This window comes from Podarcis cretensis (assembly GCF_951804945.1).
Source record: "Podarcis cretensis genome assembly, chromosome: Z".
NCBI lineage: Eukaryota > Metazoa > Chordata > Lepidosauria > Squamata > Lacertidae > Podarcis > Podarcis cretensis.
Window position 1 is genome coordinate 662,455 of NC_137184.1, and position 21,234 is coordinate 683,688.

The window sequence follows — 21,234 nt, forward strand, 5'->3', positions numbered from 1 at the left end:
CAAATCTTATTATCTATATACACACACTGACACACACACACGGAATCCTTGACCGAGGGGGGGGGCTGCTGGTGCCGCGTATCCTTGAAATACGCCCGGGAAACCTAAGCGCACTTTGCACATGCTCAGGGGAACGCTTGCGCGCAGGCGAAGCGGGCGTCAACACACAGAATCCTTGACTTGGGATCGTTTCTGGTTATGGCGAGGTTAAACTCATTATTATGGGCTGGAGAAGCAGCAAAACAGGGTAGTTTATTCAGCGGCAGAGCGGGAATTGTTATTATAAGCAGTACTCTTTTTCTTCTTTTTTAAGGAAAAACGGTGCCTGCGCTCACCATGAAGTTGTTACAGCCAGGACCACAATTCCTTATTTATTTATTTATTTATTTATTTGGGGGTGGGGGGAAGCTGCTGGCGCTGCGTACCCTTGAAATACCCCCCCCCCCGGGAAACCTAAGCGCACTTTGCACATGCCCAGGGGAACGCTTGCGCGCCGGCGAAGCGGGCGTCGTCCCCGCGGGGCCAATGGCACACGAGCCGCGCCGGCCGCCGCCGCTTGAAAAGGAGGCGAGGCGGGTTGGCCTCCGGCTTCCGGCATGGCGGGACTACAACTCCCGGCGTGCCCCGCGCCAAAGCGCATCCGGCCCGCCGCCCCCTCCGTGCTCGCCCGCCTGCTCGCCTCGGTCCGTCGGCCGGTCGCGCTCCGGACTCAGCCCGGCGCCCGGGCGGGATGGAGTGACCGAGACCGGCCAGACCCCGGAAGTCCCACCGCCCGCCTTGCCCGGAGCCCATGCGGCCCCTTACAGACCATGGGGTCCCGCATTAAGTGAGTGAGGAGGAGGAGCAGGAGCCCCCCGGAGCCCCCCGGGACGGGAGCGCGCCCCTGTGTGGGGGAGGGGCAGGGTGCGCGCGCGCGCGGGGGGGGGGAGAGATCCTTCCATCCCTCTGTCTGTCTGTCTGTCTGTCTGTCTCTATAGCGGGGAGTATGTGGGGAGGGGGCGGTCTTGGGAAACCCACATAATGGGCGAGGGGCGCTCGCAGCAGGGGGGCAGGTGGGTTGGCGTGGGAGTCCAGCGACCCTCTGGAAGGAAAACTCAGAACCCCCTTTTGAGGAGGAGGAGTAATAGTAATACCGTAATAATAATAATAATAATAATAATAATAATAATTCTCCCCCGGAGCGAATGAGGAGAAGCCCCCCTCAACCTGGGAGCTGCCCCTCCCCCCGGGAGTGTGTGCCCCTGGGGGCACGGTGGGTGTATATGTGTATTATATAGAGAGCATGTGGGGCGGGGGGGGAGGGGGTCTTCTCTCCCCTTCCTGGGAAACCCACTGAATGGGCAAGAGACACCCACACCGAAGCAGCAGTGTGCGGGGGTCATGTTTAAGTGCACCTGCCCTCTTGAAGAAAACCTCAGAAAACCCATTTATTTCAGTTCTTCTGACTCCACCCTGCCCTGTCTTTCTAGGTGTCCTATTTAGGCAACTCCTCATGCAATGAGTGACCCAGGGCACTGCAAATATCTGTGGTTTTTCTCACTTGCATCTTGCTTTGGGAGACGTCTTTCCGTGTTTGTAAAGAGAGAATCATCCATAATGTGTAGGAAGAGGAGACAGGCTTATCCTCCTCTTTGAAAGTGTGTAGAGAGTCAAAAATGTGTTTTTGGGTGTATGTATGTGACTGCACCGCTTCCTCCCATCCCACCATGTTTTGTTAAATATGAAGGAATGTTTTCTTTATAAACAAAAAAATTAAAAAAATTGCCCAGTAGCACCTTAAGAGACCACCTCTTAAGTTGTTTGTTGATATAAGCTTTCGTGTGCATGCACACTTCTTCAGATACACTGAAACAGAAGTCACCAGACCCATATATATAGTGGGAGGATGGAGTGGGGTTTTTCCCAGAAGGGCGGTAGGAGGTGGGTGATTGACTCAATGGGTATGGTGAACCTGTTGACACTGCTAAAGCTATGGTCATCTGCATACTATCCCTTGCTTTTTCCTGTAGGACTAATTGCAGTCATTAATTAACATTCCTCCACAGGTTGACCATACCCATTGAGTCAGTCACCCATCTCCTACCACCCTTCTGGGAAAAACCCCACTCCATCCTCCCACTATATATATATGGGTCTGGTGACTTCTGTTTCAGTGTATCTGAAGAAGTGTTCATGCACACAAAAGCTTATAACTAGAACTAACCTAGTTGGTCTCTAAGGTGCTACTGGACAATTTTTTTATATATTCGACTGCGTCAGACCAACACGGTTACCTACCTGAAGCTGTTTTCTTTATGTATGTGTGGACATACACGTGATCAGCAGAGATAAAATATTCTCTCTGCTAATAGATAAATAGGGAGTACCTATTTTTTGGAGTTAGCATTAGAGATAACTCTTTCAGAATTTGGTGATTTTACCTGCTTAGTTGTGTTTACACATGTTTGTGTCTTAAATTCAAGTTGCAAAGCAGCGGCTGATGCAGATGTCTGTCTGTCTTCCAAAGTTCCAGATGCTGCGCTCCCCACCCTTTGTATAAAGTGTTTCATGGGAAGTGCATGTGATGTACCTGAGGTGCTGCACAACCTTCACTGAGTGAATGGGGATGTGTCTTTGTGTTCCTGCCCCCTCCTGCATTTCTTCTTTCATGCCAACAAACCCTGAAGAGGCAGGAGCAGGGCAAGCTGGCTGGTCAAGGAGCTTCATTGCCCTGGGAAAGGCTCCTGTCACATTCTGAGCATTTGCACAAATGGATGGTGTCAGAGCTGCCTCTAGGTCCCAGCTCACAGAGGACCAACGCTAGGCTGTAGTAATGTACAAAAGTCTTTATTGAAGTTCAGTTTCCATTTCAAAGCCACAGCGTGCAGCCCTACGTCTTAAACCCTAGATCGGCGAAGTCCCGTCTGAGTCTCCTCCCCTATGACACCAGTTTAAGATCCTAGCTCTGCTCCACCTTTTACGCTGCTCTCTCCTCCTCTGGGTCCTCCTGCCCGCTGGGGCATTGCCCTTTCTGGACTCTTCCGACGCTGAGTCGCTTAGCTCCTCCCCCTGCCTCCTGCGGGCTTTAGGACCCGGTTCCCAATCCTCATTCTCTGCTGTCCCGCGCTCCTGTACATTTGAACTTGCCTCTCGCGCCAGCCCAGTGACCTTTCTCCTAACCATTACAGTACTTCGGTCACTGCTTCCCTCTTCCGGGACACTGGCCGGATCTGACCTCTGCTCCGTTGTCCGACTTTCTGATGGAGGCGTGGTCAGCCCTGCCTTATCTTCTCTCCCTGTGGGGAATGCACTGGCCCCGATCCTTGGGACTCTTCCCCCCCACTCTGCTCTGGTGGGGAAGCTGGTCCTGATTTCCAGCTACTGCTCTGGGAGTCCCTGCTGCCCCCTTGCTCCTGGGGCGTTCCCCTTGGGAACCCCCTACCCCTGGCCACTGGTGCCCCCTTCTGTGAATCTGCCGATTCGCTGGAGAGGCTCATGGAATCCCTCGGTCCACTGTCCTCTTCTCCTACGCTCCCCTCGGATTCTTCCCCTTCGCTCTCCATCTCCTCTCTTCCCTGAGCCCCTGACAGATGGTTTTGAAAGAAGAGAAAAGGTGACACCAGAAGGGTGGCAAAAGTGGCTTCTGCTAGCATTCAGGTGACATAGGCTTCGCCAGCAGGCAAGAAAGTGGGGGAAGGAGCTGCTTTAGCAGAATGACCTGTTTCTCATTCTCATCCAGCTAATCTTCATTGGGTGGGTTCTTCTTCCTAAACTCCATAGGGTTTGGATGAGCGGAGGGGAGAGAAAATTGCTAATGTTCTGGTCTTCAGGATCCTTGAGACTTCCACATACACCTAGGATCTTGCAGGACTTTCTTTGGCTGTGTGTGCAGCCACTGTCTGGAAGTTTGATTCTGCTGGCTTTGATAAATTGCTTTTGCAAAAATGGGAGCTGGGAGAAAATTTTTATCTACAGTTTACAGCTTTACTTCTCCAGCTTGGCTTGAGTTGTCTGGAGCAGCCAGATAGTTTATCCAGCCTCTCCACTCCTCCAGAGTGATCAGATGAAATTGACCTGGAAGTAGCCATGGCTGTTTGTAGGAACAAAAATGGGATACTCTTATTAAAGTGCAGGTTTGGGCTTGTCTTCTGCCAATCAGTTTCCAGAGTCCTGCCAATCAGTTTCATGCGCTATTAGCTGTTGCTGGTAAGTCAGTCTGAATTGATTGACTGTGGTCTTGAGCAGCCTTCTCTTACTTGGTGCACTTCAACTGTTTTTGACTACAGCATTTATTAATCCTTAGCAGCACATCTGTGCTGGCTGGGGTTGATGTAGTTCAAACATCTGGGTGGCATCAGCAGCGGGAAAGCAGGTCTAGAAGTTTGTGCCATTTATATTAGTTGCTAAATTTCATAGCAGTCCGCCCTCTCAAGATCTGCTTGGTGTAGACAGCATGTTCCCTGTGTTAGCAGTGGGCTGAAAATCACGAAAAAGAAAGGTAACATCTTTGGGGACTGTTGCATCTGTTCTGCTATATATGGGAAATTGTGTGTACACCTGTGTATACCTGCACACACCTACATTTCTCTCCACTAACATAACTGAGCAAGTCAGGAAAGTTCCTAGGGCATCAGGCACTCTCTGTGGGACAATATTTGAAATCTACCTAGAAATAGTAGCTGGGGCAGTGTTAGACAATCGGTTCCTTAGCTAGTGGACTTTTCTTCGGTCATAACAAGAATTTACAGTCTGTGCTGCCAGTATCATGGTTCCCTGGTTGCTCTTGTGGTCGTAGCTTGACCTTGAAAGCTATAAAAGGTTTGTAGATTGGCTGTCTTTAGAAACCGCCTGTGTCCTAAACAAATATAGTAGGGGTCAGAAAATATGCCTTTTGGTACAGGGGAGAAGTGAGTGCTTATAATCCATTATAATGCTGTGGGCTCACTCCTCCTAGAAATATCTTGGCTGGATTAGGAAGTTTGAAACCACACTGTGAAGTGGTTTTCTGTAATCTTCAACCACACAGATTAGCCATTCTGTAGCCACTGGAAAATCTCTGGAAGAGCATCTGTGAATCTTGGAGTCTTACATAGGCTACTCCAATCCAAGTTCTGTTCAATGACAGAGGGATCGTGCAACTTCCTTTATATCTCCAATCTTTCGAGGGAAAAAACAAGCTTTCCACTCTTTACTGTGTAGAGAGGTCGCTTCTGGATGGGCAGTTAATGATTGTCCAGAAACCAGAGGCAAGGAGATGTTCTTGCTGAGAATGATTGTAAAATGCGGAAGATCCTCAAACTGTAAGAACTGGCACTTGTGCTCTGCGAGGGGCCAAAAATCTTTCCGTAAATTACCCCCAACACACTTGTTTTTTAGATTGCAAAGGGAAACAAAAAGTGTTAATAAGGCAACTGGGAGCTTGAGTTTCTGCTCAGCCTCACAGAACTGCTTACTCCCTCCACTTGTGTTCAGACCCCCAGATTTATTAACACTTAAGGGCTATGAGAACTCTGGGACTGACTAAGACATGAGACCCATATTAAATTTCACTGTGTCAGGATACTGAGGATTATAAATAGCTTAAGCAAATTTTATGGGTTGACTAACTTGGGCTACTTAAAGCTGGGAATAATAGAATTGCCTGAAAAATGTACCGCAAGTTTTTGGTGATTTCAACAGCCTATGTTGTTCCATGTGTCATCGTGTTGTTCCTTTGGCTTCTGTTTGATTCTCTTTCGCTTTTGCTATCTGGAGGTGGTTTTTCAGAGGCCCCTAAACCTAATTTCTCTGTGTCTTCAGAGTCCTGGCCAGTTCAGAATTTCTTCTCTCAAGAGGAACTCAAAGAAAGGATCATTTAGCGGGACAGATGAGCAGAAGTTTGAGAGAAGGAGTCATTGAGTTGTGATTTCAGAGAATTGCTGAGATCCAAGATCCTGTTTTCCTGGTTAAGTCCCGGGTGCTGAATCAGAGGGGGGCAGATATAAGTCCCCAGACCAGGGTTAGCCAGTGTGGATGCTGCGCTCTGGATGCTGCTAGACTACACCTTTCATTGTCCATGTTGCATGGAACTTAAATAAGCTGGAGTCCAGCAAGACTAGAACTTAAGAGCAGCCCTTGTGAATCAGACCAAGGGCCCATTTTGTGCAGTGTTGTGTTCTCATGGTGGCCAGTCACATTCTTATGGGAAACCTGCAAGCAGGACATGAGCTCTTCCCTTCATGATCTGCAGCAAGTGGTGCATGGAGGCATAATGCCTCTGATATAGGAGCTACTATTGCCACCATAACTAGTAGCCAGTATCTGGAGGGTCCCATGTTGGGCTATTCCTGCCCCAGACAGCAGCTAGGAGACAAACCTCTGCATTCTGAATTGGCACTGCCTTTTCACCTTCGTGTGCACAGTGGAGCGCAACCTTTGCTGCATACTTGTGAGCTACTATAATGAAGTGCGACCAACCTGGCACCTTCTAGATTTTTTGACTACAAATCCCATCATCCCTAGCTAGCATCATTATTTGACGAGGGAGCATTGCCATATATGCTGGTGCTGATGGAAATTGTAGCCCATAGCATCTGGAGGGCCCTTGCTAGTTGAAGACTGATGTATTGGGTCATACTGTAACTTCAGTTTAAATTTGATGCATGGCCTGGCTAGCTTGAAGATTCAGATCCATATCTCATCCCTGCAGTGCAGCTTGGGTTATTTGTGAACCTGCTTGCTGTTCGTGACGTGCACTGTCCATCTGCTGTGACTTGAGCACTTCAACTTTGGCATTAAGAGTGTGGTTCCACCCCCAGGACCTGTATATTGGGGGCGGGGGGCTGTTGCCATGGCATCTGAGGTGCTTATGGAGCGGCATGGTGAATTGTTACGGGTTAATTTGGGCAAGTGCCCTTAAGCCAGGTTTGTGCTGCTAATTGATTTTTGTTAAGAAATAAAGTTCAACAGGAAGTAAGGATCTGTGGCCAAGCAGGGGCACTGTGAGGGAAGACTGAACACTTTTTCTTATGTCTGAAAAATACATGGGTGGGTCATTCGTTTTCTTGGATATTGCTCAATTTGTTTTCAACTGTGGTGGGGAGAAGGAGGAAGCCACATCAGAGCAGTAAAATATAGCATAGCTTGTGAGAATATAATGTTTAGCAATGGGCAGAGTGAGATGTTCATCTCTGGAAAAGACGGTAGTTTGGAAATGCTATGCTGTTGGGTTTTTTATGTTGATTTAGATACTGCTCAATGCCAAAACAGACTTCTAAGTGATTTACAAAGTATAAAAACTAGTTACACAAACATTCGACTATAATATCAGTAATTAAAATATGCAATAAAACAATCTCATTAAAACAATCTAGCAATTAAAACAAGATATTTGGATTGAGAGGTCAAGGGCTATGTAAACTGTTACGAGAGATATGTGAAATCTCAGAATGTGAAATTGGTAACAGATTACGCCTTTCTGCACCACAGGCCATTTAATACCAACTGTCCTGTGAGAAGGAATCCGTGAGAGAGAGGGGGTTGGCAGGTGAAGACAGCACTTTTTCTGCACCCCCCTGCAAACACGCCACCCCATGATAACCTGCACATTCCACACATTGCAACTAATCACCCCTTCTGCCCAGTTATGAAGCCACCATCCCTTCCTATTCCTGCAGACACTTTTGTACCCCTACTTTAATCTTGACCCCATTCTCTGGCCGCCTCCTCTTTTGCAAAAACTCCTTTGCATCTTCATTTTCATCTTAACCCCCTTTTTCCTTCCCCCCTCCCCTGCTTTTCTCCCCCTTACATACAGATCACCCCCAATATCAGTGACTCCTCCTCCCCTTATTCTGTGGCCCCCTCTTACACCCCCCCTTGTCACCTTCAGCTCCTTGCACGCAGACCACCCCCATGACTCCCGAGGGCCTGAGATCCCTGAATGAGAGTGGGGAGGCTGGGACCGCAGGTTACAATGAGTAAGATAACGGGGTGGGTGGGGCTGAGTTTATTCTCACTTTATTTTGACATATTTTACTGCAGGTCTTTAGTTATTTCCTTGTTTCCAGCATAGACTTGTGGAAAGGAGAAGCTGGACCAGAGCAAGGAATGCTGTGGCCAGTGAATTATTTACTCAACCTAAATTCAACACTGGGAAGCGTGGGCCTGACCAGCTGTGCCTTTAAAGACAACCATGAAAGCTGACCAGGCTTGTAAATAGAATCTTTAAATTAACAGGTGATACTTGAGAGCGCTAGTAACGCGAGTCGGCTGTTCACAGCATCTTGTGCTAGATCCCTTAACAATCTTGGATGCTCAGAATTAGAATGTGTTAGCAGTAACCCAGCCCTTCCACAGTTTGGCACCATAGGGACTTCTGAAGAACCACCCTGCCCTGAGCAGAGGGGAGGGGAAGCAAAAAAGGGGTTCTTGCTCCCATCTGCAGCTTTGTGTAATTTCATTCATTTTATTTCAAAAAAATTATACACAATTTGTTCGTAAAAAAGCTCAAAGCAGTCTACAAAGTGATGACACCTGCTTGGTCTCAGTAGGCAGGGAGTTCCAAGTGTTGGTGTGGCCACACTAAAAATTTGAGTTATTAAAAATGCTGAATGGTATTATGTGGCAACTGTAGTAGTGCCAATTCTGCTGATTGAAGTGGTTGCTTGGGCATCCGTGGGGTAAAGTGATCTCCTAAGTAACCGGTAGTAATATTAATAATAATAATAATAATAATAATAATAATAATAATAATAATAATATTGTTTGTATCCTGCCCTCCCTGGTCGAGGCTGGGCTCAGAGTGGCTAACATCACAAAACAACACAATATGCATAAAAACAGACATCAATTAATTAAAATGCATCTTAAAATTAATTCAGACAAGTTAAAATCTGGGCAGGTGGCAATTATCAGGTTGACACTGAGAGTGGTTAGTGCTTGCCAAGACCGACTGTTTCCACTGATCATACAAGGACCCGTGAGCGAATTGGGGGCCTCCTTTGGGCTTGTTTTATACAAAGGAAAGTAAGTCACACGGCATCCTGCCCAAAGGCTTGGCGGAACAGCTCCGTCTTGCAGAAAGATGTCAAATCCCACAGGGCCCTGGTTTATTGTGGGAGAGCATTCCACCAGGCCGGGGCCATGGCCAAAAAGGCCCTGGCTCTAGTTGAGGCCAGTCTAATTTCCCTGGGGCCCGGGATCTTCAAGGTGTTGTTGTTAGCAGACCGTAAGGTCCTCCGTGGGGCATACCAGAAGAGGCGGTTCCATAGGTACGAGGGTACTGATGCTCTTTGTTTTAATAATATGATATAAACCATGCTGTGAGGAGGTCCACCTAGAAAGCAGTATACTGAGTGGGCGTTGGATCCTTATTGCTCTTCCCCTGTACGCTCCCTCCCGCCTGCCAAAGTTCAGAGGGGCTCTTACTGTAGGTAATAGCAGGTCCCTTTAAACTAAAGTCAGGTGGAGACTCTATACTAAAAAGGCAAGCAAGAGGAAACATGATAGACGTTTATAAAATTATGCATGGCATGGAGATAGTGGATGGAGAAACGTTTTTCTTCCTCTCTTGTAACGCTAGAACTAATGGACATCCCATGAAGCTGAATGTTGGAAGTTTCATGACGGATAAAAGAGAGTCCTTGTCCATGCAATGCATAGTCAAACAGTAGAACTTGGTCTCCCAGGAGGCAGTGATGGACACCAACATGGGTGGCTTTAAAAGAGGATTGGACAAATTCATGGAGGAGGAGGAGGAGGAGGAGTGGCGGCTCCTGGCCACAATGGATATGCTCTGTCCACAGTTAGAGCCAGCAAAGCTTCCAAATGCCGATGGCTAGAAACCACAGAAGAGGAGAATGCTCTTCAGAATTCTGATCTCTGGTTTCTCACAGGCATCCAGTTGACCACTGTGGAAAAAGGGATGCTGGACTACATGAGCCACTGACCTCATTTAGCGGGCTGTTTTCATGTTCTTAAAAGTCAGGTTGCAGGTGCAGTTCAAATCCAAACTGTGCCTGCAGATGCATGGAGCACAGGTTTCTGATAGCGCTGATCAGCTGCTGACAGTGATCCCCCTGGGCTGTTCTAGGAAGCTCCCAGTGAGGAACACCTTAGTGCAGTGGCTCTGTCAGCTGACTGGTGCAGTCAGTCACTGAGCTCTACCTGAAAAGAAATAACCAGGAACTCACTATTAGCTCCTAGTTGTCCCTTTTCCTTTTCCTTATGTGCCTGACATCATATATGATGTTAGGTGTGGAGCAGGTGAGTTTGCCCTTGGGGTAGAGGGTCTTGTGGGTCAAAGTAGGACCTGTGCAGACCTAATTAGGCCCAAAGGCCACAGGCTCTTCACCCCAGACTTAAATCAACATCGAATAGAATGCTGCTGAAATCCGGAATCTAGTGTTTGAGCAAGGTTCCTAGCCAAGGCTTTGAAAGATGGATAGCAAACTCAGCACTTTTAAATATATATGACAGTGCGCTTTAGAGGGCCAAAGTATATTAAAAGCAAATGGCAGACGAACTGTTTCTTGACAGTGTGCTGCAGCTGAATTTTTCCCCTTTGTAGAAGCCGGGGAATCGGGTTCTTCTGGATTCCACTTCCCATCAGCCTTGCTCACCACGGCCAGCGTTACTTCTCCCACCATTTCCTTCTTCATTTCATTCCCAAAACATTTTCAGCATCTTCCTTGCTGCGTAACTGTAGTCTGCTGCTTTTTCAGGCAATAGTGGCAGGAGCTGAGCGAAATTGACCTATTTTTTCACTTCAGGTGTCACCCAGGAAGGCTCTACATAGCTTCTCAAGGGAAAGTGTTAATCGGTTCAAAAAGAATAAGACTTGCCTGTGTCTGCTGTTGCTGGGGAACCTGCATTATTTGGGTTCCAGTCTTACCTGGGTTCCAAAATATTCAGTGAATATCAGAGGCAGCCCAACAAGACTGAAATTAGAGCTACAACACACAGCCCTTTTCAGCTAAGACTGGATGAATCCCAGCTGCCTGGTTGTTCTTGTTTGCACTTATAAACTAACCCCCCTCACTAAGTGCAGGATTTGTGCTTAAGAACTTGGTTTCTCTCTAGCTCTCTGTTTGGTGCAAGGGTACCTTGGATCACTGTCCTAAATTCATACTTGAATGTTGTTAAGATTTGATACTTGGTTCTCATAGCCAGTACAGCGGTACCTCGGGTTACATCCACTTCAGGTTACATACGCTTCAGGTTACAGACTCCGCTAACCCAGAAATAGTACCTCGGGTTAAGAACTTTGCTTCAGGATGAGAACAGAAATCGTGCTCTGGCGGTGCGGCAGCAGCGGGAGGCCCCATTAGCTAAAGTGGTGCTTCAGGTTAAGAACAGACCTCCAGAACAAATTAAGTTCTTAACCCGAGGTGCCACTGTATTACTCTTCTATGTCTGCTCAGGGTGCATTTGGAAGAAGATACCCAACTGCAAGTCCAGAGAGTTCACGAGGTTAGCCTGCCTTCCTGTGTCAAGAAGCATGGCATGAAACAAGGTGAATAAGAACATTGGAAGACCAATGGCTGGATCAGGCCAATGGCCCTGAGTGACAGCAACAGAACTCTCCCCACTTGTGGTTCTCAGCACTTGGTATTTAGAAGCCCACTGCTGCTGACAGTGAAGGGGGAACATAACAATTGTGGCTAGCAGCCACTGATAGTTTTATCTTCTATTAATTTGCTCAGTTCTCTTTTAAAATCTATTATATAATTTTAGTAAAGCTTCAAACATTATACAGCCTTTAAACCCCAAATTTGAATAAAGTATGGATATTGTTTAGAAAGAAAGATGCCCATTTCAGTTCCCCGTCCTAGGGCTTTTGTTGCAGAAGTAAAGAACTATACCTCCCACCCCCATCACCAAGATGTAGGATTCCTTTGGCACCTTCAAGCAGCCTTGTAAATAAGCCCATAAAAGTTACTAGTCTGCAAACCCTTTTTACTATCCTGCTGGGGGCTGCCCCCCGTCCCTCCTGAAGCAGCCTTCTGCATTTCATTACTGGACATGGAAGAGAGGTCTTTTGTGCTGGGCACGGACGATGGATCAGCCACTTGATTCCTCCTCCACCACCAGCCTGCCTCATTTGCCCTCATGCAGCTCATCCCAGTCTCCTGTGGCTGTCAGGCCAGTCCCTAAATGCAAGGCTGCCTTAAAAGACCACGGACTTTTCTTTGGCTGAAGTTTCATAGGCAAGGCTTCGTCACCAAAAGTCTCCGTCCACAGGCTTTGGAAGCACCATACTGTAGACTTTATTATTTATTCGGGATTCATGATAAAACCATTTTTTCCTATTATTTATTTAAATATTTGTATATCGCTATATTGTAAAAATATATTGAAGCGGGATTACAGAAAAGCCCCCACATAAAACTGTATGATAAAAGCATGCAAAAAGTTAAAAACAAGCTGAAAACAAAGAAAGTTAAAGAGAGACATCAGCAAACCATGGTGGAAGGATGTACTCTTAATTACCTGTATAGGCTTGGCAGAATTGAACAGTTTTCACCAGGCACTTAAAAGTTGGCACAGAAGGTTCCCCCAAAGTTTCTACTTTGATTAACCTGACTGTAAGCTTGCAATCCTATGCACACTTACAGGTGACTCAGTGTCATGTATCCTGCAATGGAGGGGTGTGTGGCTTCTGAATAAATTTGAGGATTAGACTGTAAGAATCACTGAGCATTGTGTCTGAAGTGGGCTGTGTTCTTTGAAGGCTTATGACACAATAAAGTTACTGGTAGGTAGCTGTGTTGGTCTGACACACTCAAAATATATATATAAAAATTGTCCAGTAGCACCTAAGTTTGTTCTTGATATAAGCTTTCGTGTGCATGCACACTTCTTCAGATACACTGAAACAGAAGTCACCAGGCCCTTATATATAGTCTGCTGCTGGCCTCTTCCTCCTGTGGGCCAGAGAGCGGAGCGGATGAGCTCGCTTTGCCTACCCGCTTCATAAGAAGAAGAAGCAGCAGCAGTGGTGGCAGCAGACCCTGGGGAGGTAAGCACAGTGCCTTCTTTCTTTTGGCGGGGATGAATCCCGTTTCGCGCCACCGCCGCCAGCCCTTCGGCAAATGAGGCAGGCAGCAATCCTAGAAGGCGGCTGGGTCTGGGGTGTGTATGGGGAGGACACAGTGTGCATAGGAATTCTTTTATATATTTTTTAATATAGTCTGGCCCTCCAGAAGGTCTGAGGGAGAGTGGACCGGCCCCCTGCGGGAAAAGTTTGCTGACCCCTGATATGCACCTTTTAAAATTTGGATCATTAGCAGCACAAGCGTGCTTCGCCTTCTTTTGTTGCTCATTCATTTCCCACCAGAGCAGGGAGGTCCTTGCCTGATGTCCTGTGTGAGTGCTCTTGGAGGGACATCGGGTGCTGCTGCCTTACTTGGAGGCAGATCATTGATCTGTCTTGTTCAGTATTTATTTATTTACGCACATATGTACATGCTTACTGCATTTATTTCCCACCTTTCCTCCAAGGAGCTCAAGGTGGTGTACACAGTGCTCCTCCTCCTCCTCCTCACTGTTGTCCTCAGAACAACCCTGTGAGGTAGGTTAGGCTGAAAAACTGACTGGCCCAGGGTCACCCAGGTAGTGTCATGGCTGACTGGGGATTTCAACCCCGGTTTCCCGGGCTCTAACGCAGCACCCTCATCACAATGCCGTCCAGGCTGTCATCATCTGCATCAGGGTGTAGAACTGTTTCCCCCGTGCCTGCACCATCATTTCCTGAATGGTAAACTATCATGTTTGGGGGGTGGTGGGGGTGGCGGCAGGGGCCAGATGGCAAAGAGGGTGAGCAGAGCATTGCTTCTTGCGTTTACGCTCCTTGAGTGTTCTGTTTATCATTTATCCTCAAACAATCCATTTGCTGCTTGTTTGTGAGCCTTCCCCATGCCTTATCAGGGCTGAACATAATGGGAGTTGAGGAGAAGGGCCGCCTTATAATGTTGACAATTAGCGCAAGAGAAGCAGAAGGTTGTTGAGTGGAAGAGGATGAATCCTACAAGGCCTAATTGAAAAGGCACAGCAGGACACTAACTTGGAGGATCAGAAAGCTCAGGGAATGTAGGAGAGGCTTTTCAAAACTTCAGAACCATCACATGTACGCTTGGCTGCCTGTCTCGTGTACTAAAATATTCTGCAGAAAAAGTTACACATGTTTGTGGGAAAACTCGGTACTCATTTGAAGCACTTTCAGAGCTGTGCTTATTTTCCTCTTTTTCATAATGTGCTGTTATGAAGCCTGCTTTAAGAAATGGAGGGCAGCACCTTCTTTACCTGCTTCATAACAGTTACATGTCGGCAGACCTGAAATAAGCCCCAGGTACCTGAAGGCCTGTGGAGGGCTGCTTTCTTAAAATGTGAGACCGGTTCTAAAACCCAAACTGAAACTGAGCTTGGGATTTTGAAATACAGTGGTACCTTGGTTCTCAAACGCCTTGGTATTCAAACAACTTGGAACCTAAACATTGCAAACCTGGAAGTAAGTGTTCTGGTTTGCGAACTGTTTTTGGAAGCCAAACGTGCTCTGTTTTGAGTGCCACACTTGTGTTTTGAGTGTTACGCTGAGCTCTGTCAGTTTTTGCTATTTATTTTGCATTTTTGTGGCTCTTTTTTGTTGTTTTTGTGACTGTGTGGAACCCAGTTCAGCTACTGTTGGATTGCTTGTGTGACTGCAGTACATTGTTTATTGCTTTTATTTTGTGGATCAGTGGTCTCATTAGATAGTAAAATCCATGTTAAATTGCCGTTTTATGGGATGTTTTTAAAAGTCTGGAACGGATTAATCCATTTTGCATTACTTTGTATGGGAAAACGTGCCTTGGTTTTGGAACGGTTTGGTTTTGGAACAGACTTCCGGAATGGACTTCTGGAACGGATTAAGTCTGAGAACCCAGGTACCACTGTATATACTAAAACAGGGCTCCCAAACTGTTCTGTGGATGACTTCTACAGTCATACCTCGTGTTGTGTTAGGTTCATGTTGCGTCTTTTTGGCTTGTGAACGCAGCAAACCTGGAAGTGTATACTTCTGGGTTTCGCTGTGTGTGCACACACAGAAGCGCTCTCTCATGCTCTGCTCTTGTGCAGAAGCGCCGCTTTAGTTGCGGACTTTTTGGGGTGCGAACCACACCCTGGAATGGATCGTGTCCACAACTAGAGGTACCACTGTACTATGTAAGTTTACTTCAGGTGCTCTATGGTGTGTCTGTAGATTTGTGACTGAAGATGGGCACATACATCAAATTATTCATAATCGATTTTTAATTGTATTGTTACTGCTTTATATTATATTTTATTGTATAACAGTTGTATGCTAAAAAAAATATGTAAGAAATAAAAGAAGCAATAAGCATATAATTAAAAATCACACAGCATCTAGCCTAGCTCATAACCTTTCCTGCAACAGGCAGAAAAATCTGTTAAGTGGTCTGCCTAGGTCCTCAGCAGCTTTCAAGTTGACTGGGGGAGGGGCGGAGTTTGGGAACCAGTGTACAGTCATACCTCGGGTTAAATGTGCTCCGGGTTTCGCTGCTTCCACATGCGCAGACACTCAAAATGACATAATGTGTGGAAGCGGCGAATCGCGACCTGCGCAGACACAGGTTGCTTTCGCTTCAGGATGCGAACGGGGCTCCAGAACAGATCCCGTTCACATCCAGAGGTACCACTGTACTGAAATGTAAGGAACAGCCTAGCAGTTGTTGAGGCCCACAGCCCTCCTGCCATAGTGTTTTCTGCCCTGGTCCAGCGGTTGGGGTGTTGGACCTAGAACTTTGGGAGGCTAGAGTTCGAATCCCCACTTAGCCATGAAGCTCATTGGCAGTGACTTTGGGCCAGTCACTGCCTCTCAGCCAAACCTTACCGCACAGTTGTGGGGGTTAAACGAGGAGATCCTTGAGATCCTTGGATAAAAAAGGTGGGCTATAAAAGCAAAACGTAACTACAGTTGTACCTTGGAAGCTGAACGGAATCCATTCTGGAAGCCTGTTCGACTTACAATACATTCAGAAACCAAAACGCAGCTTCTGATTGGCTGCAGGAGCAATTGGAAGCCGCCGAAGCCCCGTCGGACGTTCGGGTTCCAAAGAACGTTCACAAACCGGAACACTCACTTCTGGGTTTGTGGCGTTCGGGAGCCAAAATGTCCAAGTACCAAGGTGTTCAGGATCCAAGGTATGACTGTAACTAACTAATTAACTAACTAACCAACCAACCAACCAACCAACCATCCGTGTTGCTTCAGCTGGAGATGTCCATGGGTACTTAGAAGCAGGCACTTCTGAGATGTCCCTAGCTACAAACCACCACTCTTTCCCAAAGGAGAGTGTTTTGGTAATTTGGTTTGTGTTGAAATTTCAGGATCCCTGTTTCCCGTTCTCTTCTGCTGTCCTGGAGAATTGTGGTTACAGTGGTACCTCAGGTTACAGACGCTTCAGGTTACAGACTCCGCTAACCCAGAAATAGTACCTTGGGTTAAGAACTTCGTTTCAGGATGAGAACAGAAATCGCGCAGCAGCAGCGGGAGGCCCCATTAGCTAAAGTGGTGCTTCAGGTTAAGAACAGTTTCAGGTTAAGAGAACGGACCTCCAGAATGAATTAAGTTCTTAACCCGAGGTACCACTGTACTTGAAAATGGAAAACAAGCAACCCACAGCCCAAACCTGTGAGTTTTTGTTTGGAAGTAGGAGTCTGTGCTGTGTTTGATGTGACTGACTTCCAAGTTAAGCTGATTTTAGGATTTCCAGCATTAACAGTTGCCCATTTTTAATCTGTTACACTACACTGTGACAGGCTTGTGAGAGCAAAAGATCTTGTATGTGTGTTGGTTTATATATATATATTCTGAACTCACCCATGCAATGAAAATACAAAAGGGAACAGTAAAATTGCAAAAGTTTCCAGGTGATAACTAGATGGCAACAGCTACAACAAAACACTAAAACCAACTGCTCGACATGCTGGACTTCCTGGGCCAATGAAAAAATGTCTTCCGTTGGGGTCAAAAATGGCATTTCCATTGGCACCAAGTGAGTTTCCCTGGGGAGGGCAATTTCAATAAGAGCTGCCTCGTCTGCCAAAGGGGAACCCAAAGGATCCCTTTCCATGATTGTTGTAAAAGATACCCAGTGCCTTCAAAGAGGTTTTTTTAAGTCTGTTTGCTCACCAGTTGGAGGTTTCACCATATCTAGAAGAAACTTGCAAGTTGGGCCTTTAGCCACTCTCCCCCCAACATGGCACAAGAACTCGTGGGCACCCAAGGAAGCTGAACGTTGAAAGATTTAGGAGAGATATGCAGTGCATTGTTAAACTATGAAACTTTTTGCCACAGGAGGCAGTGGTGGCTACCAATTTAGGTGGCTTTAAATGAGGACTGGACGACACGTGGAGGAGAGGGCTTTGGATGGCTGCAAGCCACAATGGTTATGCTCTGCCTCAATGGTCAGAGGCAGCAATGCTTCTGCATCCCAGTTGCTGGAAGCCACAGGGCTCTTGGGCTCAGGTCCTGCTTGGGGTTTCCCAGTAAGGCCAGTGTGAGAACTGGAGGGTGGACGAGATGGGCCATTGGCCTGATCCTGCAGGCGCTTCCTACGTTCTTGGGTATTTGGCAGGGGACTGACCAGGATCAGGCTGGAGAGGCTGAGCTGCCCCGTTGGCTGGCTCCACTCCACGCTCTCGAAAGAGTCTTCTCCAGCCATCTTTGGCAACACGTTCGAAATATTAAAGCACACATTTAGCTAAAATGAAAACAGGACTAGCAAACTGTGGGCCCATTTTTAAAACTACTCCAGGAGGTGTTGAAAGGCTGCCTTGGTCTAATTATAGCTGCTGTTAAATAATGTGTTGCAATAATTAATCATCAGCTCTGCTTATGGGGAAGGGGAGCAGGCAAACACACGGGCAGATGTGGCTGATGGTCTCACTGCTTCTGTTTTCCTTGAAGCCTGCAATTGTTTTGGCCGGACGTGTTGCTGAATGTGACCCCTTACTCTTTCAGAAAATCACAGATGCCTCTGTTCTTTCATATGGAGGTACATAAATAAAAGCCACACTGTGCTCTCTGGATCCTGCTTTCTATCATGGTTCTGTTTTGCCCAAATTGATTTGGCTTTCATCTTGATGACAGACTCTAATCAAACCTGTATCTTTTAGGGGGGCTTCCTTGACATCAGCTGCTCATGTTGCATCAAGTGGAGTAGGCTGTTGCCCTGTGCAGTGCCGGATCTACGTATAAGCTAAACAAGCTATAGCTTAGGGCCCCACTGTCTTGGGGGCCCCAAAAAAATTAAAGAAAAAACAACAACCTGGATGTACATTTCCAAAATGAAAGATAAAAAACAAATAAAGTAAAACCTACATACAGCAAGAGTGTTGTGTAGGCTCCTATGATGTAAGTAATGGGCCCCGCCTGCTATATAAAGGGCCCCATTACCTTCAGTAGTTTAGGGCCTCATCAAATCTAAATCTTGCCCTGGCCCTGTGCAGACTTAAGGTTGCTACAACTTGATTGGTAGGTCTGGATTAACAAAATGTGTAATCTACTGTTTTGAATTTTATTGGGTTGTTACATTCCATGGTGGGTCATGCAAATGGCTGTTCTGAATAATTCCTTTTAGAGGAAGGGTAGAGGGCATTGGGGATGAGTTTATGGAACCAAGGGGGTGGTAAAAAAGATTGGGAACCACTGCTTTTGTTGGTATGATCTGATAGTTGACATTTACCTTTAATCTACATTCTTAGCCCCCATTTAAAGGAATGTTGGGCAACCAAGAGGATTAAGGGTATGGAAACAAAGCCTTATGAGGAGTGCTTGAAGGTGCTAGGTATGTTTAGCTTGGAAAAGAGGAGACTGAGAGGAGATATGGTAGCCATCTTCACATCTCTTAAGGGCTGTCACAGGGAAGAGGGAGCATGCTTGTTTTCTCCTGCTCTAGATGGTAGGACTCAAACCAATGGCTTCAAGTTACAAGAAAGGAGAGTCAGACTAAATATATGGAAAAAACTTTCTGACACTAAGAGCTGTTCAACAGTGGAACCATCTCCCTCGGGAGGTTGTGAGCTCTCCTTCCCTGGAGGTTTTTAAGCAAAGGCTGGGCGGCCCTCTGTCCTGGATGCTTGATCTGAGGATTCCTGCATTGGAGGGGGTTGGGCTAGATGGCCCTTGGGGACCCTTTCAGCTCCTAAGATTCTGTGATTCTATGATTCTGTGAATCATTCCAAAAAGCATTACTTAGATTTATTAACAACTTTATTCTTTTTCAGGCAAAACCCGGAAACAACATTTGAAGTCTATGTTGAAGTGACCAATTCAGCATCAGCGGGTCCAGGTACTGTAAAATGCAGATGCTGTTTATGTATTGTACCTACAGTGCTTTTGAGGGCTTCCACCAGGGTTGTGCTATTTGGGGGGGGGGAATTCGTTCAGAGCAGGGTGGTCCAATGAGTGGCCCAAGGACCACATTTGGCCCACAAGACCTTTTTTGTGACCCTTGGCAACATTTGACACCACACCCCCGCCATCGCATTACCCAGTTGGGTGCTGGGCTTTGGGAAGGAAGTGGGAGGGCTCTAGGGCTCTGCTGGTGCCCCGGTCTCCTTCCCAAAGCCTGTCACACGCTTAGCTGTCTTTGGGAAGGCAGTGGAAGGGCTGTGGGGCAGGGTTGGGGATCCAATTTTGGCCTCATTTCCCCCCACTGCACGTCAAGACAGGGTGCGGCCTGCAGTTCCATATTGAAGTCCCCTAGTGGACCACCTGGTAAGAAAAGTGGAACCGCTCAGGTCAATATAGGAAGCTGAATATGTGGTCTTGCCGAGCTTCTAATCCATTGTTGGGCTGAAGTTGCTTCTAGTTCCAGAACACTGGCAAACGTCTGATTTCCAACATTCAGAGGAAATCCTTTTGTTAAATGTTGCCACCAGTCGGAACTGTCAGCCTTCTTTTGAAATCTGTAAATTTCACCCACAGCCCGTTATCCTTGTGGGCAGCTCAAAATACTGATCTCTTGAGCTGACTTGACTTTTTAGTTGCAGTTTATCTGAAAGTTGTAATGTTGCTGGCGTTGGTTGTCTGCTTTTTTCCATTCTATTTTATCACCCTACTAATGACTTAAAGATAGTGTATTTTTTCACTTATAAAATTCTTATCGCTGTGGAGAGAGTTTATTTGTTTATTGCTTTTATAGCCCAACTTTTTCTCCAAGGAGCTCAAGGTGTTGCTCATGGTTCTTCCTCTCCTCATTTTATCCCCTGTGAGGATAGGTTAGGCGGAGAGGCAGTGACTGGCCCAAGTGACATACCCAGTGAACTTTGTGGATGAGTAGGATTCAAAGCCTAGTCTGACACTCTAACCACTGTGCCACACTGGCTGTCGTACCTTGCCTTAGTGCTGCAGGTCAGACCTTGAGCACATCACAACACCCTGTAGTATTGCATGCCTGTTCACCCCAACTCTCAGTCCAATATTCTTAGGACAACCCAATATAGGGTGTTACCGCATTTTCAAAACGTTCACCTATACTTATTATTTGTTAGCTCTGGCCCTTCTCCATCAATAGTAATCCAAAATAACTGGGATGCAACAGCCTTAAAAGCCTTCTCCCTTAGATGAAGTCTGCTTCACTTCCCAAGGAGGAAGCCCTGTTAAGATGGTCTACTCTTATGCTCTTCTCAAACTGAAGGCAGGTTGGTTTGGGAGCAAGCACTTGCCCAGGTATGCTCTCCTGACCATGGAATTTGAAGAAATGGCAGAGTCCATTTAGAAACTAACTCTAGCTTCTGCCCAGCTGAACTCTCACCACCCCCTGCTTGAAAATCGGAGGAAGTGTGAACTTAAATGTTATTCTGTACAGTACTAGTGTCTGGTAGTAATCTTCTGTTTTGAAGCATGTTTGTGTCTAGGGGGATTAAGTTCCTACAGGGAGAAGGTGGGTTAAAAAGTTCAGATTTTTTTAAACTAGATAATTTAGTAAACAATTTGTTCCAAAACTCAAAATCCTTGTGCTTACTGATTTTTTTTTTAAAAAAATAGCATTTGATGCCAATTCATTTTTCAATGAGATAATCCATTTTTTACCAAACTGCTAATTTATTCGCCTCGCAGACAACTTGGAAATTGCTGAGGTTCTTAGTGGACCACTCAACCTTTTTTGGGGAGTGGGCCTATAAATCAAGTACCTACATAATTCATATAGTCTCTGTCTTGCCTTTCAAACGTTATGGGTATCCTTGGTTTTGTTAGCAAAGTTCTCT

At 46.4% G+C, this 21,234-nt stretch overlaps 1 protein-coding gene across 8 annotated transcripts in view; it reads left to right on the forward strand.

Moving 5' to 3' along the window:
• Window positions 1-660: 660 nt before the first annotated feature.
• Window positions 661-21,234, forward strand: part of DENND1A (DENN domain containing 1A) — a 279,415-nt gene continuing 258,841 nt past the window's right edge. For all 8 annotated transcript variants that reach the window (XM_079961977.1, XM_079961981.1, XM_079961979.1 and 5 more), the window contains exons 1-2: window positions 661-826; window positions 19,249-19,313. In XM_079961977.1, coding sequence (XP_079818103.1) covers window positions 810-826; window positions 19,249-19,313 — 82 coding nt within the window. In that variant the 5' untranslated portion in view covers window positions 661-809. The remainder of the gene's footprint in view (window positions 827-19,248; window positions 19,314-21,234) is intronic.